The 25523-nt window shown below is 31.8% G+C and overlaps 5 protein-coding genes across 6 annotated transcripts; 3 read left to right on the forward strand and 2 right to left on the reverse strand.

Annotated features, from left to right (window-relative positions):
- Positions 1 to 609: 609 nt before the first annotated feature.
- Positions 610 to 3585, forward strand: LOC111414204 (alpha-taxilin-like). The gene is made up of 3 exons (XM_023045464.2): positions 610 to 961; positions 1167 to 1503; positions 2183 to 3585. The coding sequence occupies exons 2-3, from the start codon at positions 1177 to 1179 to the stop codon at positions 3416 to 3418; spliced, it is 1563 nt and encodes a 520-aa protein (XP_022901232.1). The 5' UTR covers positions 610 to 961; positions 1167 to 1176; the 3' UTR covers positions 3419 to 3585.
- Positions 3586 to 4008: 423 nt separating this feature from the next.
- On the reverse strand, positions 4009 to 14492 carry LOC111414206 (plastin-2 Fim). Of its 2 annotated transcripts, none has more exons than XM_023045476.2 (5): positions 14218 to 14492; positions 7734 to 8164; positions 6774 to 7453; positions 6182 to 6714; positions 4009 to 5058 (listed from the first exon to the last, which is right to left on the reverse strand). In XM_023045476.2, exons 1-5 carry the CDS (start codon positions 14287 to 14289, stop codon positions 4879 to 4881), a joined length of 1896 nt encoding a protein of 631 aa, XP_022901244.1. In that variant the 5' UTR covers positions 14290 to 14492; the 3' UTR covers positions 4009 to 4878. The 2 variants fall into 2 exon arrangements, with proteins under 2 accessions (XP_022901244.1, XP_022901243.1); XM_023045475.2 differs by lacking the exon at positions 14218 to 14492 and adding an exon at positions 10273 to 10444.
- Positions 14493 to 16863: 2371 nt separating this feature from the next.
- LOC111414209 (big brain) lies at positions 16864 to 21514 on the forward strand. Its single transcript, XM_023045479.2, has 4 exons — positions 16864 to 17331; positions 17381 to 17507; positions 19331 to 19538; positions 20490 to 21514. Exons 1-4 carry the CDS (start codon positions 16995 to 16997, stop codon positions 21423 to 21425), a joined length of 1608 nt encoding a protein of 535 aa, XP_022901247.1. The 5' UTR covers positions 16864 to 16994; the 3' UTR covers positions 21426 to 21514.
- A 569-nt stretch (positions 21515 to 22083) lies between these two features.
- LOC111414213 (3-ketodihydrosphingosine reductase) lies at positions 22084 to 23698 on the forward strand. The gene has a single exon (XM_023045484.2). It carries the CDS (start codon positions 22156 to 22158, stop codon positions 23131 to 23133), a length of 978 nt encoding a protein of 325 aa, XP_022901252.1. The 5' UTR covers positions 22084 to 22155; the 3' UTR covers positions 23134 to 23698.
- LOC111414210 (tRNA modification GTPase GTPBP3, mitochondrial) lies at positions 23208 to 25513 on the reverse strand. Its single transcript, XM_023045480.2, has 2 exons — positions 23553 to 25513; positions 23208 to 23503 (listed from the first exon to the last, which is right to left on the reverse strand). Exons 1-2 carry the CDS (start codon positions 24803 to 24805, stop codon positions 23230 to 23232), a joined length of 1527 nt encoding a protein of 508 aa, XP_022901248.1. The 5' UTR covers positions 24806 to 25513; the 3' UTR covers positions 23208 to 23229.
- Between the last annotated feature and the right edge of the window lie 10 nt (positions 25514 to 25523).

Consider the following 25523-nt stretch of genomic DNA (forward strand, 5'->3'; position numbering starts at 1 on the left):
TTTTAGGTATTTTAGTCCATTTTGCCAGTACATATTTCCAGGCGACACTCGCTCTGAAAACTTTTACCAAAATAATAATAGTGAGCTTCCTTGCTGTAACAAAGCAGGAAAGATATTGTCTTCTCCGGGCGATATGAACGGATTAAACGTTTGAATTATTGATAGCACAATATCAGAGCTGATAATGTCTTCCGCACCCCATTGGTAGGACACGTCGGAGCAGCTTTGAGCATATTGCTTAAATCTGTAAATGGTAGTTCTAGCTACTTTCCCTATATGCAAAGGAATAAGTTAAGATGACGTTAAAATACAAGGTGCCCAGAACGAATACTTCCAGACCAACGGAGGTGTAAGACAAGGAGATGCTATCTTATCTATCCTATTCAACCTGGTCCTATATGCGGCTGTCGATAAAGCGAAGTGGCCTATTAGATATAAACTTAAGCAATTTTGTATACAAAATTAATGAATTTAATATATTATTTAAAAATGAAATATAAAAGAGCCATCTATTGGATTTCTAAAGCAACGTACCCTACATTTCGTTATAAGTAACTGCAATTTAGCTTAGCTTGCCGAATATGCCATCTAGATCGATCCATTTCATGTGAGAAAGACGGTGCTATCGCGCATTGTATTAATTAGACAAGCACAGATTCATGTACCATTTTATTGTGGTTCTAGTTCTCTCTCTGATTACTTTGTGTTCTTAATACCATTAATAAAAAGTATTCTTGTCAACATGATGGTTATTACTGGAAAAGTGAACATAACAAACGTTTAAATCACGGGCAATTTCTGTTGTTACATTCCGGATAGAGTTTCACGAAGAAAAGGGTCCTGTTTGGGTGTTTGATACGTAAGAAAAACGCGTGGTCCTAGAATTCCAAAAATACACACAATATTCGGATTGGAAAAGAAAACGTTTCACTTCGTTCTTTATTCACGTTTTTTGTGCATTGTAAGTTAACTTTTATAGTTAAAACATATAATCGTTTGTTTATTACGTTCAATGTTGTTCATTTAGTTAATTATTTTATTACTTCTTTTACTATGCTGAAAAAATATATTAATTATATAACATTAGAAATATATTTATAAATTTAATTGTTTTATGTATATTTATATAAATATGGTAATTTTTAATTATTTTTTAAAATTAACAGGTTTCATAAAATGAATAAACAAGTTGATAAAAATGAAGAAAAAAATCCTCAAGAAGAGAAAATTCGTCGGAAAGATTCGAAAATGATAGACAACGTTTTGAAGACTTTAACAAATTTGGACGTGCAAGATAAATATGATGCGTTAATTGATAAATATAAGGAGCTTTATGAAAATCATCGTCAATCACAAAATGCTTTAAACAGTTTAAAAAAGAAAAATTCAACTTTACAACAAGAAAACGAACACATTACAAATGAAAACAACAAATTAAATTTGGTTAGAAATCGTTTGGAAAAACTTTCCAGAGAATTTCAAAGACAAAATAAAATTTTAAAAGTAAGTTGATATATTTTTGACAATCATCAATTTTGTCAAAAAAAGTTTTATATAAAACTTTCATCATAAGAAAGGAGAAAATATTCTGTATGATTGTCATTGCATTTTAGAAGAGCTATCAATGTCTTCCAATTATTAAGTAAGTTTATTTAAATGGATACATTGTTTAAATTTTTATTATGCGTAATATTGATTAAATAAAAAAATGTTTCAAATAAAAATTACTTATTTTGTCATGCAGAATAGCATACTTATCTAAATATATGTATTCGTTTGAAAAAAATTACTTGATAATTGAGTAATTGGCCGGTGTACATCCAGAAGTTTCAGAACTTTCTCGGTAAAGTAACCTCAAGTAAACCCCAAGTATCATGAACCCAGAACCATGCTAATACAGTTCAACATAACATGCCATCATGAACCCAAACCCATGTCATAATGTTCGTGATACTTGTGGCGGCCAACGGCTTCATAGTCGGCCAGGTTATTTCTTGCGTCCGTTTCAAACGAGATACGCGAACCCAGAACCCAGGTCTTAATGTTCGTGATACTTGGGGCGGCCTTGGGGAAGTTTTTTTGAAACTTTTTTCGATAAAATTGATGGTTTGTGAGTTATTAATATCAATCCCAGTATGTTGATAATGTTTTAATAAAATATATATGTTTTAATTTTGATTAGGAAGAAAACTTTATAAAAATAAAAGAAGAAGAAGAACGTCGTCGTAAAATAACGGTGGAATTTCAAAAAGCTTTAAGTAATGTAACGGCAATGATGGCGGAAAGTAACGATCAAAATACAAAATTAGGGGAAGAAAATAAATTAATGGCAAGAAGATTAAGTAGTATTTATGAAGATTTTAAAAACCGTCAGTCTGAAGTGGATCGTTTCTCAAAACAAATTGAATTAGAACGTCAATTGGCTGAAACTCGTATTGCAAAATTAAGTGCTGAGTTTACAGTTGAAAAAGAAAAGGTGTGTGCTGAAAAAGATTTATTATTAAAACGTTGCGAGTTTTTAACAACCGAATTAAAAGTGAGTACGGAGAAATCATCATCATTAGAAAAAACCGTTGGAGAGTTTCAAAAAACGATCACAAAAAGTAGCGATATTTTTGATCATTGTAAATCGGAAATTGCAAATATGAGTGAATATATACAAAATCAACAGAAAAAGTTATTAGATTGGCAGGAAAAAAATGAAAAGAATTTAGCAACAATCCGCGAATTAACAATTTTAAATAATCAAAAATGTAAATTAAACGAGCAAATTACAAAGCAACAAGCTCAATTAACAAAACTTTGTCGACGACTTCAAGCCGAAAGAACCGCTTATATCAATGCATTAAGAACGAACGGCTTTAATCCAGACGATATTGTAGTTGAAGCACCTGAGGATCTTGAAGAAACTTCTTCAAACGTTACAAATACCGTTATAACAAACGTTACAAAAAAAAATGAAAATCTAACCGGAAAAGGTAAAAAGAATAAAAAAAATAAAAAAGTAGATTTTGAAAGTGGCAATGAACCTCCTGACAGCTTAACTTTAAAAGAAATACAACTTGCCGAACTCAAAGATGAACTTAAACGCGTTCAAGAAAGGGTCGAAAAAATTCAATGCGGGAAAATTGAGGTTAAAATTGACGACAATGGCGTTACTTTTGAAGAAAAAGAAAAACCTTTTAATCAAGAAATAAAAGAAAATTCTGAAAATCAAGAAGAAAAATGTGAAATTGAAGAAAAAACATTTCAAATTGATGAGAAAGAATCTGAAAATGTAGATGCTAAAAATGAGATTGAAAATGATGGAGGGAAAAAAAATGAATCTGAAATAAAGATTGAAGAAAAGGTAATCGAAAGTGTACCGAAAGTGGAAGAATCCAAAGATGATGAAAAATTTTATGAAAAAGTAGTTTAATTAACATTTTATTATTGTGCCTATTTATTGCTATAAAAAAGATTTTTGCACACATACTTTGTATTACGTCGTTTTAACTCGTTATTGTTTTTTAAGGTTTTTATCAAAACGATGAAAAATTGATTATATCGAATATTGAGTGAATAAAGTGTTTTGATTAAAAATTATTTTTGTTTCATATGTTGTCTATCACTTAAGCTAAATCTATAAACGGGAAGTGGCTCTTAACCTGAAGGATATCGAACTTTTTTCATATAAACTTGCACTTTAAATAGTGATAAATGATTAATATGTTTTATGTATCTTTATAATTATCAGAAAGGTTCAGATATAAAATTTCAATTAATTAAAAACGATAATTTATCGTTAAGGTTCAGTCGATCTGCGATAAATGAAAGATGTGATTGCTAACGCTTTTAAATCGTCGATAAGGAAATTATAAAAGTCTGTTATATCGCAAATAGGTCTTAAAAAGTAGGTTCCCGGTTTCCGAACTTTTCCTTTGTCCATATCTACATCATATATTCTCACATAACGGATGCAATAGGAATTTAGTTAACACTATCATGATAGGAAAAAGTAATAAACAATTTTTTAGTGTTAATTACAATTTTTATTCAAATGAAGCATAATACAATTGAAAACAAAAACGAATTTCAACGAAAATGATTTTTTTTATCCAAATTTTCAAATACCTTTTTTTTATTTTGTTTTTTTTTTACTTTTGCATTTTTATACAAGTTTTAAAAAATTGTATAATATAAATGGCACTTAGGTTAGTCGTTTCCTACCCAAGGTGGAGCAGTCATGATATCCATGTTATTATTTGTATGATTATTTTGGAATGTACTATCTATACTTTCGCTTCTATTAATAAAAAGTTGGAATGTATTCTAAGAAAAATTTAATCTAGCAAAAAAATTAATTTCAATGTAAATACATCCCAGGATAAAAAGATAATAATAACGAATAATCTTAAAGAGGAAAAAATATATATACCTTCTAATTATATATTACTTAAATCTTAAATTCTAGAAAAGAATTAATAAATGTTCAAAAATATATAATACATAATAAAAAAATATATAATATTATACAAATGCTCGACAGGAATGTTACGTACTTGTTTACGGTAACACAATTTCACAATTAATAATAATCATAGTAAAAAATAATAGTAATTAGCAAGTTAATTAATGTCAGTTGCAAGAAAATATTAAAGAATTATAATTTAAAATAGTATTACCATTTCCTCATTTTTTATTGCACGGAATCCAAAGAGAAAAAATGGGCCATTTTTGTTGATCATGCCGAAACTTTTCATGGATCACAGACACAAACAAATTTATACAAAAAAATAAGAATAAACGGTAATTTACGACAAAAAATTAAGCTTATAGTAGTAATAGTGTGGTTGAATATGGGGAAAATGACGTCTTAATCACGTCGATTATCAGCGTTTACTCTTGCTGCTGCGTTTGGCTGTCCATATTCGGTACATAATCCAAAGACATCAAACAAGCGAAAACCGTCATCACCATCTTTGGCTTCACTTCAATTATATCTTCAGGCAAAGCGTATACTCTAGCACCAGCTTTACGTGCCATCGATATTGCATATTTTGCGTTAGCCAAATTATCCTAGAAAAAAAAATGTATTACATTTTGAGTATTATTATTAGTAAAATTGAAATATTGTTCATCAGGATTGAGTAGCTCAGGAATCATCATTGCCGATCCCAAGCCCAGATAAAGGAGATGAGATTGGAACATAGAACATGAGGACACTAAACAAGCCAGGAGCACAAATAGGCTTGCTTAATGAAATAAAGGAATATAACTTAGCAATCACAGCCATACAAGAAACCAGATGACTGGCCGAAGATGTAAAATCAACAGCAAAACCCAACAAAAAAGACAAACATAGAAAACTGCATATTGAAAACGTGAAAACACCGGAAACGCAATGCAGATTAAAGGAGGAAATAGAAGTAAAGATAAAAGAACGTAGCGGTGATGAAGACGATTGACGAACAGAGGAATATTATTAAGACAGTTATGCAAGTGGCAGCAAGGAACGCAAAACGTGAGTACCAGAACAACCAAACATTCAATATGGAGGCGGACTTTAAAGCTATTAACACCAAGAATGCGTATAAATTTGTTAGACAGTTAAAACAGGGGTATAAACCGCACACAGCTCTATGCAGAGATGAAACAGGAAAAATAATAGGTGATAATAATATAAATAACATTTGGAAATATTATTCCCGTAACCTATGAAGACTGATTTGGAAATGGACTGGAATTTTGGAAGTTCACCACACAAAATTATTTGTAGAGAATTACCTTTTAATAAAATATGGGGCATTCCATATAAAATTTTGGACTTTTTTGTCATTGAATGCGGAAAAACGGTAATTTAATTTGTGACCAGTCTGTATAAGATACTGTGATACAGCAAATGGCAATCTATTTGACAACATTTGAAGAGTAATCGTGTAATTTAGAGCTTTTTTTAATGAACGGTAGCTGAGATATGGAGTTTTAAAGAGCATGGTGAAATTTGCCAAGAAAAATTTAAAATGAAAATAACTCGAAAACGAAAAAGGATAGGTACCTATAACTTTCATCAAAGTCAACTTATTTTTTGTCATATAATTAAAAGCTGTAATGATATGACTGTAAAGCCATGAAGAGAGAGTCATTAACTCTAATCAACTCTAAAACTCTACAACATCAAAACAAAGTTTTAAAAACTTACCTCTTCGGATCCACTTGATTTAACCAAATCGTAATTGATCGCGCCGGGTTTAATTGCATCAATAAGATCGATAACAACTTTTCCGTCGGCGATAACCGGATCTTGGAAATTTTTGATAAACGATTGTTTTCCGGCCGAGTTTAATTTGTTATTGACCCAGGTAACAATTTCCTTTTCGACGATTGGATTTCTATTTTCGGCAAGTTGTGACAAAATCGATAACGTGTAAGCTCGCATCAATTGCCAGATCAGGGCCAAAGTGAGCGTAACGTTTCCTTCGTTGATATCTTGACCGGCAATGCCAACCAAAGAAAATTTAATGCATTTACCCAATTCAACGGCGTAGTTGCAGTTTTCTAATTTCTCCATAAACTTCCCGAGATTCGAGAATTTCTTGTGGACACGATTCCAATTGACAATTCCCGGTTTAATGATGTCATACAGTTGAAAAACTACTAAGCCATCGGCTAAATCAGAGTACAACCAATTTACATGTGGACTAACACCCATTGAATTCATCCAATTACGATATGCTATTAAAAAATAATAATTTTATTTGCTTATAATGTTCATTAATATTATTTGTTCTTACTTTTTTCTTCACGTGTTTCCTCGATAGTTTGATACTCTACAGTACCGTTAGTTTGATCCAACCCAGGATAATTATTAAACAAATTAGCTACGTACGCTAAATTTAATTTATAAACACCATTAACCACATCTTGTGGCGTTACAAACGATCTACATTTCAATTTAGCAGCTTGTTGCAACATCTTCTCGGCCCTTTCGTGAAGATCAGTCTCATACAATGCTTCGGTATTAACACCAGACTCAGTGGGAGCAATTTGTTTCAATAAATGAGTATAGATCTCGGAATCACTGATATCTCCCTGAAAATTATTGATACGCCTATTCACGCCGGCTCTCTCCAAATGGTAGTTGACCCAACGCAACAAGATGGATTCCGGTGACAATTTTAATAGATCTTCGATCTTTTCTTCATCGGTTAAAAGAAGGGTTAAACCTGGACATTGGTCCAATGTGATTTGATTAAACAAACCGATACGGATTATTTGCCAAACTAAACCCAGCACTAAGTGAGGCGTTCCTTTTGAAAGACTGTGAGCGTCTATATTTACGACGTTACACCCGATCGACTGGGCGGAAGAAAGGGCTAATGTTAAATTTTCTAATTTTGTGTAAAGAGTTAAATTTTTTTTATTTATTGCACGCTCATCGATTGTATCCGGGCAAGAATGATTTATTACCTTACTAAAAAAACAAAAAAAAATATTTTTATTGATTTGTATTTGAACTTAATCTTTCGATTTCCAACCGTTTTTTATTGATTGCAACCTCACCTTTATCAATTTCGAGCTAATTTAATTTTCCGATTTTAAGATGATTTTTATTGATTTCAATAATTTTTATTAATTTAGTTTTATTAATAATGGTTAAGTTGCAAACATTAAATAAAGTGAATCCGTACTCATCCAAAAATTTACGGTTTCAAAAAATATTAATAAAACTAAGAAAAAAATTTGGTATTTACCATAATAAAATACCATCTTTAACTTTGTCGTATAAAGTTTTACCATGAGCATCGATTGGTAGTAAGTGTCCCAAATCGGGATCGCGACTTAAATTGGTATTTATCCAGTCGGAAAATGCCAATTGTTCCTCAACGCGAACGGAATGCGTGGTTCCTTCATTTGAAGCGTCGGAAGTACCCCCAATGTGTTGCAAATTTTCTTTCCTAGTGACAACCTGCTTGAAAGTGCTAGCGACCTCGTTCGATTTCAATTCGGCACAAAGCGATTCGAATTCGTCGTAAGTTAATTTTCCTTGTTTAATGTATCCAGGCTTGTTCTTAAATTCTTCTTCCATTTGCCTAACTCTCCATCCCGGGATTTTAAAACCACAAACGTCCAGAGCTACCTTTAGTTCCTTTAAATCTATGTAACCATCGTTGTTTTTGTCGATCTAAATAAAAAGTTTTTTTTATTAATTTTAATATGCGTCAGAATTTGATAAGGAAAATAAACAATTATCTAAGGCGTGGACTTATTTTATTTAAGTCTATTTGTTATTTTATTAAGATTTATCAAAGGAGAATTGTATACCGATATTATTGTTACGTTTTGTAGTATTTTTGATATTGTAAAATGTATTGAAATGAATTGATTCGATCGATTTCAACGAAATCTTTTTCCCAAAGAAAGGAATTTCCATTAATACAGTGAGTCCATGAACACACAGTGCCCTAAGAATGTGTAATTAATTGTGTAAATTATGGCTGATGAAGCAAACGGTAAAAATATTGAAAATGAAACTACATAGAAATGCTGGGGTGGGCTAAAACCACACAAAGTGCATCGAAGTACAAAACATTTTTATTATTATATAACTTATTGAAATTCTTGAAAATTGCAATTTTTTAAGAATAGATAAAGTTTAGCTTGAAAATAAAATGTTATCTGAAATTAAATCCTCAAATAAGATTTAAAATAATACTTGGCAAAGTTATCTTATCTCATTTACAACAAATATTACAACAAAAATTCTAAACTATTTGTTGTAAAAAGTGCATATTGTTCTTAATTGTTGACAATTCGTTGAAAAATAACATTCTTTCAAATATTTATACACACCTTTTTTATTTCAATTTCAACTCCATTCTTATACAGTATGCGGCATAAGTACCCCCCTCCTTGTGTGATTGGAAAACAGTTCGAGATATCGTCATGAAACACGTCGATCTTTATTTTTTTTACCCAATAATTCAGAATGAAAAATTGTTTATCACATTTAGTTTTTCCGGAAAATGAGTCAACTTTGTTTTTTAAATGGAACTTATATATTATATTATTTTCTAATAGAAATAATAAATACGAATACAATCAAATATTGATTAATTAGTTGTTATGTTGCGGGGGCATCTATTTATGCATCCGAGAGCAAAAATGAAAGAGAGCGATGTTGTTAAGAATAAAATTTGCCACAACTTTTGTTCCAAAAGTTTTTTTGTAATAGTGTGACATAGGTCGCCGCAAATATCAGTAACAATACTTACGGCGGTCGACATCTTTTAAAAGTTTGCACACCGCATTTTTCCAAAATTTTTATTAATTAGTATCATAAAAGCTAATTAACCAATATTTGATTGTAGGGTATTATTGGATTCGTATTTTTCGCTCTATTAGAAAATGTTATAATATATAGGGTGTTCCATTCAAAAAAAAAACAAAGTTAACTCATTTTCCTGAAAAAACTGAAAGTGATAAACAATCATTTATGTTAAATTATTTAGGTTAACAAAAAATAAAAATCGATATCTCGAACAGTTTTCAAATTAGGCAGGGGGTTACTTATGACGCGTACTGTATACACTCTGTATAAAAGGTTGTAGAAAAAGAAATAAATCGATTAGAAATCTAATCGTAAATATATAATTGCTTTCGGTTAAGGACGCTTTTTATTGGAACTTAAAACAGGTGTCCTTAAAACATTGAAATACTTTTGTAATGAGCAATGGGTTTTAATTAGATCGCCTTTTAATGTTAAAAGCGGCTTCAAAAAGGCCAATAATAATAAAAAATAAATTAAAAATCCACAGATGAAATCGTTTTTGTTATTTTTTTATCACCTAAAACCCCTCTATAAATCGATTTATCGTGAAATAACACCTTATCGATACCTTACATTATGTAAGTTATAAAAAATGTTTTTTAAGAAAAGTGATTCTTTTTAAAAACGATGACAGTTTCGTTTTCGTAAGAAATAAATAATTTTTTTTATCTGATTTTTAGAGTATTTACTACATTTTTTGATAAAAAGTGACTTATTATTTTTTTAAAGGAAATAAGGAAATTCCGAAGTTTGAAGATATAAAATGAGTATTTTCAGAGAACGCTATTGTTTATCTAGTTATCGCATAAAGGATATCCTGTCTCATATAAGTATTAAATTGAAACAAAATGTGAATTGTCGTTTCAAAATTGTCTTATCTTTCCAATATTTCTTACGTAAGGTTTAAATCATATGATTATCCACAAAAAATTTTTAAAATGATTTTAAAAATTATTACTTACTTGAGCGTACGGTTTATTTTCTTTTAAATATTCAAGAAATTCATGATGAGCACTTATTTGTCTGCTAAACGTTACATCCATTTTGACAAAAAAAAATTTAATAAAAATGCAAAGTGAACACAATCGATGCACACAACGAAGCGTAGAAAAACAGTACAGAACTGAACGCTTACGTTGACAGTATATTTCTAATTGATAAAGGTATAAAAAAATCAATTATTATATCTATGTCCTTATCAACGGACGTGTGACTATTTAAAAAAAAATTTAAGCTCCCCTCCTCTCCAATAAAATAGTTAAGCCGCATTTACTACACCTGTTAACATTATTTTATTAATATCATCGATCAAATAGTCTTTACATTTTACAAATCATGTACCACAATAATATCGTTAAATATTTGAGTTAAATCACAATTTATCAAGTCATATTATTTCAAATATTTTAAAATAACTCCATTTTTATTCACTCATTTTATGATTCAACATTTTTTTGACTCGATATTTGTTAAATTCACGGTTTCCAATATGTTGCGAACTCAACGAAAACCCCAAATCATTTATTAGATTTTCGATATATACGCATAATTTTTTTCGGTTTTCCATAATTATCAACGGAAATCGCGGCTTCAGATGTAATTTAGAAATTTACACTGTTTAAAGAAATTATTTCAAACCCACTGTTTATCAATAATTAGCCGTTTTTGAGAGAATTTCTCAACGATTTTGTCTGTTAAGATAATTCTAATCGAAATCTTATAAGGAATTGTATACTTGAATTCGTTAAAAATCATTGTACACTTTACCAAAGGGTTTTTTTAGAATGTTATCAAGATCTATATATGTATATACATATATGTATATAGCTCGTAGATTAAGATTATTAAAAAGAAATTGGACACTAATTACAACGTAAACAAAATTGACAGGAAGTAAATCTTACGATGCAAACAAAGTTGACGTGAAGGAAAAGAAAACGCAAGGCTGGGATTAATTGTATTTTGATCATGAGCTTATACGACGTTTTAACAAGGTTAAAACATCCGCAAGTGTTAAAAACTATCAATTTCGTTGACAACAATATGCGGTTTTTAAGATTTCTTAAATAAAATCGAATTAAAGTTAATCTAAAATATTATAGTATCAAGTGATGATCTGTAATTTAACATATAATAACGTTGCTAGTTGGGAGAAATACGGATATGATGTAAACAATTGATAAATTTTCGCATGAAAATGTACAAGTTATTATCTGGGATCGGAAAAATGTTCAAAAGCATTATCAACTCTAGAATAATTAACCTTACAAACAACAACGGCTTCAGATCCAAGCAGTCCACAATACGTTCTTTAATTGTCCTCCCAAACAATATTTAAGCATCTAAAATTCACGCCAAGTAGATATATATATAATGTTCGATAGTAAATTATATGCAGGATTCCTGGATTATATGATTGAGGCAACTACTTTCTTTTCCATATATTCTTTACTAGTTCCCGAAAGGCTGCTTCGGAGCCTTGTTGTTTCTCATTTTCTTTATTGCCATTAATACTTCGTTGGGTGTGGGTGGTTACGTTTCCCTTAACCCATTTGCATCATTCGGAAGAAATGACAAAGTCATTTCAGTCCCATCCATATCAACAAACATTTTTTTATTATATACCAACTACAAATATATACAAATTATAATACATTCGCGGGCGACCAGAGAAAAAATAGACATCATCGTTTACCAGCAAACGAAGGAAATGACAACGTGGTCGTGAACAGGAAAGAATAGGACGACAAGAAGATGACGAGTCGTTTGGATCCAGCCACCTACAACAAAATCAAGAAGATGAAATCTACAGAAATTTCAGCAGAACAACAGAAAAGTTTGTTTGTACAGGCCCCAGTACCACCAAGAATTTATGTATTACTTAAAATCCATAAACTAGATATCAGTGCCATAAATTGCTCAACAGGTACCAGTTGGCGAAGCTCCTTTCCAGATTCATTCTCCTTTTACAAGTAAAACAAAATCATATGTCAGAGATTGTACGCATTTTGTGGAATCAACCAAAAGTATGAAATTAGGTCCCAGGATATCTTGGTAAGTTTCAATGTGGAACCTCTATTTATCAGAGTACGAGTCAAAGATGCCGTGTATGGTCTTCGCCAGAAACTCATTTCCGAGGGTTTACGGAAGTATATTCCAGGGCTAGTGGAGTACTGTTTATCATCCAGATATTTTAGCTAGAAGAGAAAAACAGAGAAAAGCGTCTCCTGAAGTTCGTAGACCACCTGAATTCGCAACACCCCATGATCAAATTTATCATAACAGTATTAGTTGCTGTTCAGCGTCAAACTGTTGTATATTTTTATTAAACTAAAACTAGAACTAACACTACTTAGACCTTGAATTTGAAACATTTCTAGTTCTAACACTAGATTTACAACCAGAAACATTCTGGTTATAGGTCTAGTGACGGTTCAAGTACTAAAGTATGTTTCTACTTGGTTCTTTAAGTTGCTGTATGTTCAGTTTGTCAAGTTTTGCTTGACAAACTACTTGTTCTTTTTACACAATCCGGGGATACCCAGATTCCCTTGTATACTTGTATATATCTTATCCCAAGTGCGTACTCGCGACAATTACATTAAGATATGTTGCTAGATTTATTAATGTAACCGCATTATCGTTGAACTCTTCATGTAGATTATAGGCCTGTTTTGGTTCAAAAGTTTGGTAGTTCCTGACAGTTCTGAACTACAGAACACGTGAACTAAATCAGGCCATATATTTACCATGGAATTAATATAATCTTAACATCCCACGATATCTTCGGTAGGGGGTTTTGAGATCTTAGATATAAACGTAGATATAAACCCGTTATGAAAGATTATAACAGTCATAAAGATTGCAGTGAAATTCCAAAATACGTAAATAAACATATAACGTTAAGCAACAATATCTCATGCGCGGGAGATATGTAAATTGGAAGGTTGTTGAGAAAGCTTTGTAAAATGTTGCAGGCTGTCGTTCAAGTTTTCGGGTGGGTTAATTATTGATTCTCTTCACTAAATGAAATTGAGGGGTTTTCTGTTTACTAATTGAAAAAAATAGCAACCATTTCCTTTAAACTTTCAATGACAAACATAAGTTTGATTTTCTCTTGATAGTCAATAAAAATTTAATATATAACACCTTAATTCATTTATTTAATCAATTATGTTTAATTGATAACATGCGTAGTTTTATCGGAAAGAAACTTGGGAAGGAAAAAATTTTGAGGAAAATCTCAGAGTGAAATGACGCATTGATGACTAATCAAAAAAGGATTACTCAGTGTCACCAACAAGTAAAAAATTACTTAAATTACTTTCAATAATTATCGATTAATTTTTAATTGAAGTGTTTTATAAAAAAATCCAAATGTATTTCATTTTAAGAGACTCTACATTGAGAGTCTTTAAGTGTACAACGTAACATTGACCCAGTGGAGACAACAAACGTAACCTTTAAATAAATCTAATTGAAAATCACTGAATAAATGAATATTAAAACGATGGATTGCGAATTAAAGTAGACAATAATGTAATAACAGAATAAAAACGCTGAACAGAATATAAATACTGGAACAGAATTTTATATAAGAATAAAAATTAAAGCGTCGTTTTCATTTTCTTTTTTGAGGTTATGTTTAAAAATTCATGAATAAAAAAAATTGCTTTATAATTACTAATTACCTATAGAAACGTAAAAAAGGAGGCTTATATCTTTACGATTGCACGCAAAATAAACGAAACCGTTAAAAATTTGTGTTTACGAGGATTAAAAACATTTTTTATTCATTTTATTTATTTATTTAAAAAAAATCGTAAAATATCATTCTTTGGGTGTAACAAAAAAATACAAATTTAAATAAAATAACAGAAACAAAAATTTATAAAAAAAATTCTTACCGTATTGAAATGTTCTTTGAGTTCTTCTCGTTCGTCTTTTGTTATTTTCGCAAAGTTATTTATGGAAGCCATGTTTGGGACGCACTCTGGTTTTGTGTATTCAAGAAAGGAAAATATGTATAATATATCTATATATATGTATATATATTATGTGTATGTTGTTTAAAAAAATCGAAATGATTAACACCACTTTCGCTTTAGCTTTCCGTTCGCTTACTGACTCTTTTCGTTTCGATGAACGCGAACCCAACCCTGGACACCCAACCAAACGATTTAACGCTATTCCCCTCCTTACTTTCGAATGAAAAACTTCTTTGGGAGGAGTCCGTACTTTTACGATTCAGATATCTCGTTCGTATTACTTTAAAAATTTAAATCAAAATTTGCATCAAATATTTAAAATACATAAATTTGTTTATACATATATACGTATATATACATATACTTGTATTAAAGCAATTTTATTGATTTTTGGTCGCACCCTTAAAAATAAAGGCGATATAAAAGCATAAAAATCATAAACTTTATTTTTGTTCACTATTTCTGTCTTTTAAAACTTTTAACATTGCTTTTAAAATTATCGTATAAAAAAAAAAATTTAGGGTTATAAAAAATTTAATGATTAATGCACCTAACCTCAAAAAATTATTTTGTTACCATGCTTTTTGTTGTTATATTCTTTTTTGTGGTGTTATATTTACATCGCGACGATGCATATTTTTATAGCGAATAGGAATTTACTACGCAAAAAAAGCTGTGTATAATTATGTTTGGTGAATTAACCACATATTTTTTGTTTACATTTATATTTACCGGTAGATGGCGTTTGCTTGTTGACATAACAATGGAATCGTCTTTATCTCTTATTTGAATTTAAGTAACTTTTTTTTACCATGTTATAATCTTTTTAATCAATAAATAATTTGATAACATTGATCCTTGGTATCAATAAATCCCACTGGAAAGGAAAGAGTATTTTGGAAAATAATATTTATTAAGTGTAAACGGTGTCGCAATAATAATAGTGCCCAGATACTCCAAAATTTCTTGTGTGGATATGACGCAGTTAATGATAGAATCATTTGCGTACGATCCCAGGCCTTAACACGCACTCTGCACATTTCCAATTTCCACGACTATAATTTATACACAGGTCTTCGAAGTTGGCCGAGATTATTTCTTCCATAAACTTCAAGTAGGGTAGACTTAATGTCACGCTCGGAATCCCGAGTGATACATTAACTACAATTAATGATAGAATCATTCACCTACGACTCCAGACCTTCACATGAATTCTACACATAATACAAGTCTACGCCTCAATTTCCACGGCGGAAGCGACAAGCAGGCAGGTTTTGTAAAGGGAAAAGGGACCAATATTGCTTTCTTTCACTTCTGCTTTCAAGTTGTTAATGGTGACACTCGGGAATCGGAGCGGGATCTCAAGTGCAGGCAAGAAGATTACAAACCTGAGATATGCTGACGATACTACTTTGATAGCTGCATCAGAAGAAGAAATGCTAGATTTTCTAAACCGAATTGAGACTGAGTTCTGATGTTCTGTAACTGACCGTTGCTCTACACAAATTTCAAATCGTAGACTAGAAAGAGATTTTTTTTAAAGTTTCCGATTAGATTACACAATAAATATTTAGCAGCTACGAAATCGTTAACAATCAAATAAAATATAATTTTTTCAATCTCATTAATTTTATCAATTACTTAATCAATTAAATATTCGTTGCAAAGAGCCTATATTTTTTCACTTGATTCATATCAATAGATATTTTAGCATTACTAAACGCTGATTAATATTTGAGATAGTTACAAAATCACTTCTATATATTTTTCAAATTTAAGCAATATGTATATATTTGATATATAGTTCATTTGCTGGTAAACGTTCAGTAACTTATCTTGATTATTTATCAGTTTGAGTAAGGGATTTTTTATCATATTTACTTGAAAACTGCAAATATTTAATTTTTAAATATTAAATTTCAATTTTAGTTTTTCTATTTTTTCGTAGATGTCGCTACGTGTAGATAGTGTTAAGTCTGTATTTACAGACAGAAGCAATATTTAAAAATTAACTGTAAAAATATAAAAATATATTAATTATATTTTTTTTTAATAAAATCAGTTAATGCTTTTTGTTTCACGGTAATACATTAATTAATTTTTGAGATACATAAAGATTTAATACTATTATCCCAACGTTTATTATCATGGTTATGCAAGGTTGAATTCAAAAATTCATAAATTTAAAATTTGAAGATTTGAAAAAAATTTCCTCAAAATATTAAATGCTAAGTAAATTTGCTTTAAATTGCTTTTTATTTCATGATGATATCTCAATTCCTTGAGATACAATTTTAAAAAATTCACATTTCATATTTATTACAATAAAATTATGGATATGAAAACGATGTTTATGGAAAATAAGAATCATTGAAGAAAACGCAGATGGGCGCAAAAAAAAAACAGGAAACAAATCTTCAAAACCCCACCGTCCTTGGGTCTCGTTTTAAAAGCATTCCAAAGGGAATCCGGTAGAAGAAGGGGAAGGATAACAAGTGAGAGAAATAGTGGGGGCCATCTGATGGTGTTCCATCTCCATCGTCCAGCGACCAACAAGCCCACATTTCGGAACGAGATGCAGCCACCGTCGCGACGCTCGTAATCACAACGTACGTTGTTCGGTTTCCCGGCTTTTCCTTCTCCCAGTTTTTTTTGTTTGTCTTTATTTTACCTCTTAAATTTGGAAAGTGACGAAAATGGGTGAAGAAGAAATTCACTTGGAACTGGACGGTCCGTCGTTAGAAACTCATTTGGTGACACTTTTCGAAAAATTGGAGTCGATGAGAAATCACGACGAACTGTCGGCTATTAATCGGTGCGCGAAATATCCAATGCGAGTGGAAGTGAGAAGACTTGAATTTTGGAAATCAGTTTTTTGCGAGTGCGTGGCCTCTTTTGTGTACGTCTTGGTCGTTTGTGGAGCAGCCGCCGGTACCGGCGTTAGCCCGTCGATGTCTTCAATATTAATCAGTACATCACTATCTTCAGGATTTGCTATTGCAACTTTAACGCAATGTTTTGGACACATTTCAGGTAAAATATACCTTATTATATTTAAGAAATATATAAAATATTCTTTTAGGTGCACACATAAATCCGGCAGTTAGCATTGCTCAAGGTTTTACAAAACGCATATCAATGCTGAGGACTGCTCTTTTCGTTATCGCACAGTGCGGAGGTGGAATTGCCGGCGCTGGTTTCTTGTATGGGTAAGTTTTCTATTCATCAACTTCCGAGATCGTTTCCGGTCTGTTCACCTGCCCGTAGATGTTTTAATGAATGGGCGGTTTTTTAATGAATGTCGCGAGAATAAATAATTATAAGACACATAGAATCACACAGAATAATGAGCATTAAAGAAAAATTAGTAACCGTAATTAAGTTAATTACTTCTTTAGTTTCCATCATTTTTATATAATGTTGTAGATTCCGATTTAGAAATGTAACCTTCTTTTAACTTATTTACAATCCATAGCACGATTCGTGTTTTTTCTACCTGAGGAGCAGTTGTGTGAGGATTCTATGGGGGATGCAGCTGCTGATCTTTTTCAAATTAACACAAAACGTCCTTTTCCTTCAATCTCATTCAAGACACCGGCTGTCACACTTCTAAATGTTTTAAAAAGAATTACAACTTAACCCAGTTAAAAAAGAAAACATTTCTTCGATTGATTTTTGGTTCTTATCTGTTTAGATTTTGGGCAAATACGATATCAAAAAAGCAGACGTCTGCCGGTTCGTCGGAGTTACAGATAAACTTTTTTCCCACAGTTGGGGGAGAGGTCGAATCATATCCCTGGAGACGCTTTAGTTTATGAGACAAGTGGCTGACCCCAAATTTGAGCTCGTGTCGCGAACGCTCGTCGAATTATCGCTATTGTTACCATCGCGGAAGGGGTGGTCTCACAATAAACCCTTAAAAAAACTATCACACGCCACCGTCCGCGCGCCCCTTGAATTCGTTGTTTGCAAACCCCCACGAAATCACCGAAATGAATCGGATTATCCCCGAACAAGGATTCAGGGTATGCAAACAAGTTTTTTCATAATTCTATTAAGAATTGATGGGAGAATTTACATAGATGCTTTAATATGGCGACCACATGTTGAGCACGTCTTTAATTTTTTCTACTCCCCCTGTCTTAGTTTAGTTTGAAATCTATTTTAAGACGTCTTTCAAAAAAATTTTTTTGTTTAACCTAAATTTTCTTGAAAATCGTTTTATCATCAATTCATTAAAAGTGCGGTTACGTTTGTACTAAGAATCTTGAAGTTTTTTTTTTCATCGTCAAACTGTACAATATTCGTGGATCTTGTTGCACGTGTTTTTCGGAACGGCAACCACCTGGCGGTGGCCACCACTTGCTCCCATTTCCGCCCTCGCGTCTCTCGCCCATGTGTAACAGCGTCTTTCTCTTTCGTCTGAAAAGAAAATAAACTCCCGGCCTCCGCAGCTGTCCGCCTGCATCTCGCACTCTTCTTTGTCGCTTCATGACTCAAAACGGCAGATGATGATAATCTCGTACAATAATAATAATAGTTTATTGTAAAGAATAATAAACTCTTTTTCTCAGAAAATTGTTAATTTCAAAAATTATTGAATTAAATTATATATATATATATATATATATATATATATATATATATAATATAAATTATTAATTTATGGGGTTATAAAGTGGGAAGGGTGGGTGTGGATTGAGATATCAATAACTTTGAGTATCCCTTCCCCCTTTCTATTTTCTTTTTTTTTGACGGTCTTGGTTTATTAAATTCCACTTGTGTTTGGATGATACGTGAGGGCGCGGGGGCAAATTTAAACGGGGCTTTAACAGTTGGCGTCGTTCGCAGACGCTCAGACGGTTTTAATGAGCGCAAACGAACCTAAACAAAGAACCATGCTACACGCACGATTAATCTATTTAATTTTTTTTACAACCAAACACTTGTTCAATTTTATTGTTACCATTAAAATTTCTTACGTAGCTTTTCTAAAAATAATTATTATCATTTTTATGTTGTTATTTTTTAGTGTGAATATTTCTGGGTATCGTACAAATTTAGAAACGGCAATCTCACATTCAACGAACGTTTCCGCTTGGGAACGTTTTGGAATCGAGTTCATCCTGACATTTGTGGTCGTTTTAACATATTTCGTTTCAATGGATACCCACAGAAGATGGACTACATCAAGCAACATAACAATTGGAGCTGCTTACTCGGCATGTAGCTTTGTTTCGGTACGTATAGCTAATTACTGCTTCAAAAAAGATATGTCTGGAGAGTGTACAATATTATAATGCTGTAATATAAACTTGAAATGTCAGTGAATGCAATTCTTTATTCTTATTTCTATTTATATATTCTCAGTTACTTTTTGAAGATACTCGTTTTTTAATAGAATTTTTAATGAAAATTACAAGTTTATTATACAGGATGTATTTGAAATCTGAATTGCTATCTGAATTAGTCAAAAGATCTACAAGTCCGTTTAATAAAGCCGAGGCGCTTCAAGATGATGACCAGTTTTAGGTTAATATAATCTTAATCAGTAGTCTTAGTTTTAATAAGTCAGTGAAAATCTACAACATTAAATAATAAAGCCGAGGCCACTTGCGACCATTATTATCATCAGCCGTAAGCGACCTCGGCTTAATTAGTCTAAAGAACTACAACTTAACCCGATAAAACCAATAATAAAGCCGATCTCACTTCAACGATATACTTATTCATTTATTGTCGCACTCCTTTGCAAGCTTTATTTGATTTTTCAAACTGAATAATAGATTTCTTTCTCTGAAGAATTGGAGAAAAAGGCTTCGTGGTGATTTCTTTGGGGCATTATCGTTATGATTTATTTTCAAAATATCAACTAAGTGACCAAATCTGATCTTGTTAGTTTTTTTTGGCACATCGTAAAGAATAATATCTAATTCCTCCCGCTTCAAATTTTTAAATTCAGGTTTATCTTATCTTATCAATGGTTTATCACTGGTTCTCTTAGACAAGAATGTCGAAATACTGGTCGTAAACTGCATAAAGAAGTTTTCGTCTTTTAAATCAGATGAACTCCGGATCATATATATATATATATATTTGCAATTATCTAAATATGATTAAATACGCTCTCCAGATATGAAATATCTATCAATTGTAATAGGTATTTATTTATGTAATTTTTTTTTGATTAGATACCATATTTGAATCCAGCAAGATCTTTGGGTCCATCGTTTGTTTTAAGTAAATGGGATAATCATTGGGTGTATTGGTTAGGTCCGGCGATGGGTGGAGCAGCATCCGGATTAATTTACGAATATCTGTTAAATCCAAAACGTCAAAGAAAGACTAAATCGGCCGATGGTGATACATCGAGTATGAATTCAGATGCTGATACTTATGATGATTTAGAAAAAACGAATGGAAATAAGTTAGGATCAAATTATAATTCTTATAGACCACCTGGCGGAACGACTGCGAATGCTTTAGCTGCTTATTGTCCAAGCGTGGCATCGACTAGTTTATATTCAGCACCTCCAACTAAATTGGAACGTGTCGATTCTTTATACGGCAATTCAAAATCTTTGTATTGTAAATCTCCGCCTTTAACTCGAGCAAATTTAAATCGGTCGCAATCGGTTTATGCTAAATCGAATTCTTATTTGAATCGAGAAACATTGCCTAGACCTGGACCGTTAGTTCCAGCACAATCACTATATCCGATTCGATTAAATCCGGGCGGTGGTAATAATCAACAAGCGGAAAACGCTCAAAATCAACAACGAACTGAGGCTTACAATAATTCGAATTCAAATCGGGACCGAAACGATGGCTATAATAGCAATACGGTGGAAAGAAGAGAATATTATAGAAACGGCAATTACGATTCGGTTCAGTATGATGAAAACGAGAAAAGGGCCCCTAGGTCAACCCGACCTGAATCTTTATACGGTAGTGTTAATGGAAACCAAAGACGAGGTGGAGGCGGAGGTCAATCGGCTCCTTCTGACGATTCAAATTATGGTGGAGGATCTTATGGAGGATTTAGTAATAGAAAAACTAGCGGGACTTATAATGGAAGGACTGTTACGGGTGCTGAAGTTCGACAATCACCTAATTCTCAATATTAAGACTGGTTATTATTATTTTTGTATACATAGCTTAGACTGTAAAATTTATTTTTTTTTGTAAATACATTATTTCTTTAATTTCGACTAAATTTGTTTTATTTGTACAAAGCGCCACAAAACAATGACCAGTTTTAGGTTAGCATAATCTTAATCATTAACCCTCGGCCGCAAGCAACCTCGGCTTAATTACTCAATATATATATATTTGATAAGCTATAATATTACGAGTTCTGTGCAACTGACTGGCCAAGCTGTACAGCCACATTTTCCGCGGGTTCGGTTACTTTGATTTCTCTTTCGATCTTCAGTACTTTTCTAGAATTTCAATTTTAGACTGAAGAAAAGACTGGGCACTGAGTTCAGAGAAGCAGTTCGGCGGAAAGAGTTTTTCTAAGGCAGTTCAGTTCGTAAGTAGTTCGTAGTCTAGTCCAGTCCGTCCAGTCAAAAAGGGAGTCCAGGTCTGGAGGAGTCCAGAAAGCAGAGAGTAGGCGCAGACCACAAGAGTCGAAAACCAAAGAACAAAAATAAAGTTGAGAAGTGAGGTTTTTGGACAAAAGAAGTTTCTCCCAAGAGAAAATTACTAATATTCAAATTTTCAAATATACTTTGTTACTTCATTAACAGATGGCGCCACCGTAGACATAAACGTAAAAAAAAAAAAAAAATATATAATATATGAAGTTGTGGTTAAGATTCCGGTATTCGTGTTGACCGTTAAAAGGTTACAAAAATGATTTTCATAGTATTACCCTGTTTAGTTCTCCTTTACATTTTGTTAATAAACTTTTTATATGAATTATTCTGTGCTAAAGAAAAATCGGTTCAAGAAAAACACGTAGTGGTTATTGGTGGCTCAAGTGGGATTGGTAAGGCTTTTGCATGTTTAGCAGCCCAAAAAGGGGCACATGTGACAATCATAGCACGAAATGAAGACAGACTTCGATTAGCAGTTGAAGAAATTAAAAAGGACCGTCTAAATGACTCACAAAGAACGAAATCTATCTCCCTTGATGTTTCTGATTATGATCAAGTGAACGGGTGTTTACTATCTTTGGATGATGAACTTCCAATTTATATGTTAATGAATTGCGCTGGGTTAGCAATTTGTGGAATAATCGAAGATGTAAGTGAAGAAAATGTTAAAAAAATGTTTGATGTAAACTATTATGGAACTCATAATGCAATAAAAACTTTAGTTCCCCGATTTAAGACTCGGAAAGAGGGACATATTGTTTTAACTGGATCTCAAGCTTCATTACTTGGAATTTACGGTTATACAACTTACGCAGCAACTAAATTTGCTTTGAGAGGTTTAGCGGAAGCTTTAGCTATGGAATTGAAACATTATAACATTCATGTAACATTGGCCCTTCCTCCGGATACAAACACACCTGGTTTTCAAGAGGAAAATAAATCGAAACCTGAAGAAACTAGATTAATTACTGAATCAGCCGGTATTTACCAACCAAAAACGGTGGCTCAAGCAATTTTAAAAGACGTTTTAAAAGGATCTTTTTTTAGTTATATTGGGATGGAAAGTTTTTTGTTGACCACTTTATGTGTTGGAATGACTTCACATCGCAAATATTATGAACTCGCTTACCATTGTATTTTATTGGGACCTTTTAAATTGATTAGTTCCTTTTATTTGGGAAATTTTCATAAAATTATTAACGACTGTGCAAAAAAGAATAAAAAAGCTGATTAAAAGAATGATGTATTTGACAACGCATTTAAATTTAGCTTAGTATTAAAAGTATTTTTGTGAAATTAAACGATTACTTTTAAAAATAATTAATTAATTTTATTTTCCAATACAAAAATTATGAAATATTTCATCTAAAACATCAACGACGGGACTGTTATCTTTACGACCTTCGATAATTTCGGTGATATATCGCAAAGAGTATCTTAAATCATTTCCTAAAAGTCCATAATCTAAATCGTTTAATTTCTGTGAATCGCGAGCTTCTTTGATAGTATCTAAAAATGAATTGAAATGTTTTTCTGATTTTTCTAATAACAAACGGTATCGTAGTTTTGTTATTGCTGGATTTTCTTTTGTTGGTTCAGCACAACTAAAACGAAAATTACACTTTTTTGATGAAAATTGTTGTTTATACTCACATGTCCTTCAAGTGTGCCCCCATTTTAGTAATAAATTTATTTAGTCCTTTTTGCGTTTTGACGGAAACACATAACGCCTCATTTTCAATTGTATCATTAATTTTATCAACTTTGTTCAATAAAATAATACATTTTTTATTAAATAAGTTCTCTAATTTTTTTTCTTTCAAATCCATTTCATTAATGATATGAGGAACCTTTAAATTATCAACAACGTGTTCTTTAATAAAATCAAAAAGTACTTCATTATTATTCAGTTTCTTCCAAATTGTAAATTTTTCAACATCAACAATTAAAATTAATAATTGAGCTTTTTCTATGGCGCTTAAAGCAATTTTAACACCTTCAGCTTCAATTGGATCAACATCTTCATAGCGTAATCCACATGTATCAAATAAAATAACCGGATATCCTAAAATATCTAAGTTCATTTCAAGTGTATCTCGAGTCGTTCCTGGATAAGGAGTAACAATAGCTGCGTTTCTTTTACATAAAAAATTATATAAACTACTTTTCCCAACATTTGGTTCACCTAAAATAACCGTTTGAACGCCAGATCGTAACGTTTCCCCTCTAGTACCATCATTAAGGTGCTTTACAACATCGTTTCGGATCACCTCAATTTTAATAAAAATTTCATTTAATATTTTTTCACTTTCGTATTCTTCAATATTTTCAAAATTAAATAAACTCTCGAAATTCATTAAACTATTAAATATGTCATCCTTCCATTTTTTATAAACCTTACTTAAAACACCCTGACTTTGTAAGAAAGCTTGCTTTCGTTGCAACTCAGTTTCAGCATTTATTAAATCCGCCAAACCTTCAGCTTCGACTAGATCCATTTTTTTATTAAAAAAAGCACGTTTCGTGTATTCCCCAGGACGAGCTAATCGAAAATTTGGTAAAGTTTCCAAAGCTTGTAAGATACTTGAAACTATAGCGGTTCCACCATGCACTTGAAATTCACAAACATCTTCACCAGTAAAGCTATTTGGCGATGGAAACCAAAACAATAATCCTTTATCAATAACATCGTTAGTTTTAGGATGACAAATTGCCGTTAAATTAGCGTAACGTGGTGGTGGTAAACTCACGTTGTACTTAGTTAGTTTTTTTATGGCTAAGGAGGCATCTTTTCCTGATATTCTAATTACAGCAACTCCACATTTTCCTTGTCCTGAGCATAACGCATATATTGTATTTTCAGAAAGAGTTTTGACAGTTGTGTAATATCTTTGAAATTTAAACATTATTTATTATTATTTGGAGAACGGTGATGACAAATATTTTTCTACATAATTACTTTTAAATAGTTTTAATATTTTTCTTTATACATACTTTAAAAAAAAATTATAAACAAGTCACATAACCCAACTTTTTCCAATTATCCCCGAGAATATTTAGATAAGTCAACTTTAACTCGTGCATGTTAGATGCCGTTAGTATATGCCATCGCCTAAAATCATTGTTTCGAACTATTGTATATAACCTGACGAAATTAACCCCAAGATAGATTTTAGCCTTGTTTATAGATATACCTATAAACAGGTGTATTATTAATATTATTTAAATTAATAATTATTGTTGTGCGGCCGACGTCTTCGCAGTCGTCCGCCGAGATTATATCTTATGTCACAAACAATACTTGGTGGGCTCCCGATCTCCATTCGCTATTCGCTGAGGGTCATCTGTCGGAAGGCTTTTAATAAAGCTAAACAAACCACCCCGATTGAATAACTACATATATGTATAAACAAAGTTTCGAACTAATTAATTCAAAAAAACTTCGTTAACGCACAACAACATTAAAATATGTATAAACATGTAAAGATGCGTACACATCAAGCGAACGAATACCGAACATGGACTAATGTCTACGTTAATACACAGGATACATAAGCGAATCAAACGTTTGGTTCGTCTTCGCATGCGTTCGCCCCAAGAGCGGTACGTCAAAGAAAATCGGTG

Source organism: Onthophagus taurus, chromosome 8 (genome assembly GCF_036711975.1).
Source record: "Onthophagus taurus isolate NC chromosome 8, IU_Otau_3.0, whole genome shotgun sequence".
NCBI lineage: Eukaryota > Metazoa > Arthropoda > Insecta > Coleoptera > Scarabaeidae > Onthophagus > Onthophagus taurus.

What these genes read in the sequence shown, in the direction of transcription:
- LOC111414210 (XM_023045480.2), bottom strand. Translation starts at nt 24,805, where the DNA reads ATGTTTAAATTTCAAAGATATTACACAACTGTCAAAACTCTTTCTGAA. An exon ending in GGGGCACACTTGAAGGACAT is followed by an intron (nt 23,504 to 23,552) that starts GTGAGTATAAAC and finishes TTTTCGTTTTAG; the next exon opens with TTGTGCTGAACCAACAAAAG.
- LOC111414206 (XM_023045475.2), bottom strand. Translation starts at nt 10,353, where the DNA reads ATGGATGTAACGTTTAGCAGACAAATAAGTGCTCATCATGAATTTCTT. An exon ending in AAAATAAACCGTACGCTCAA is followed by an intron (nt 8,165 to 10,272) that starts GTAAGTAATAAT and finishes CTTTTTATTTAG; the next exon opens with ATCGACAAAAACAACGATGG. An exon ending in AATCAAGTGGATCCGAAGAG is followed by an intron (nt 5,059 to 6,181) that starts GTAAGTTTTTAA and finishes TTTTTTTTCTAG; the next exon opens with GATAATTTGGCTAACGCAAA.
- LOC111414204 (XM_023045464.2), top strand. Translation starts at nt 1,177, where the DNA reads ATGAATAAACAAGTTGATAAAAATGAAGAAAAAAATCCTCAAGAAGAG. An exon ending in GACAAAATAAAATTTTAAAA is followed by an intron (nt 1,504 to 2,182) that starts GTAAGTTGATAT and finishes AATTTTGATTAG; the next exon opens with GAAGAAAACTTTATAAAAAT.
- LOC111414209 (XM_023045479.2), top strand. Translation starts at nt 16,995, where the DNA reads ATGGGTGAAGAAGAAATTCACTTGGAACTGGACGGTCCGTCGTTAGAA. An exon ending in GGCGCTGGTTTCTTGTATGG is followed by an intron (nt 17,508 to 19,330) that starts GTAAGTTTTCTA and finishes GTTATTTTTTAG; the next exon opens with TGTGAATATTTCTGGGTATC. An exon ending in CGGCATGTAGCTTTGTTTCG is followed by an intron (nt 19,539 to 20,489) that starts GTACGTATAGCT and finishes TTTTTTGATTAG; the next exon opens with ATACCATATTTGAATCCAGC.
- LOC111414213 (XM_023045484.2), top strand. Translation starts at nt 22,156, where the DNA reads ATGATTTTCATAGTATTACCCTGTTTAGTTCTCCTTTACATTTTGTTA.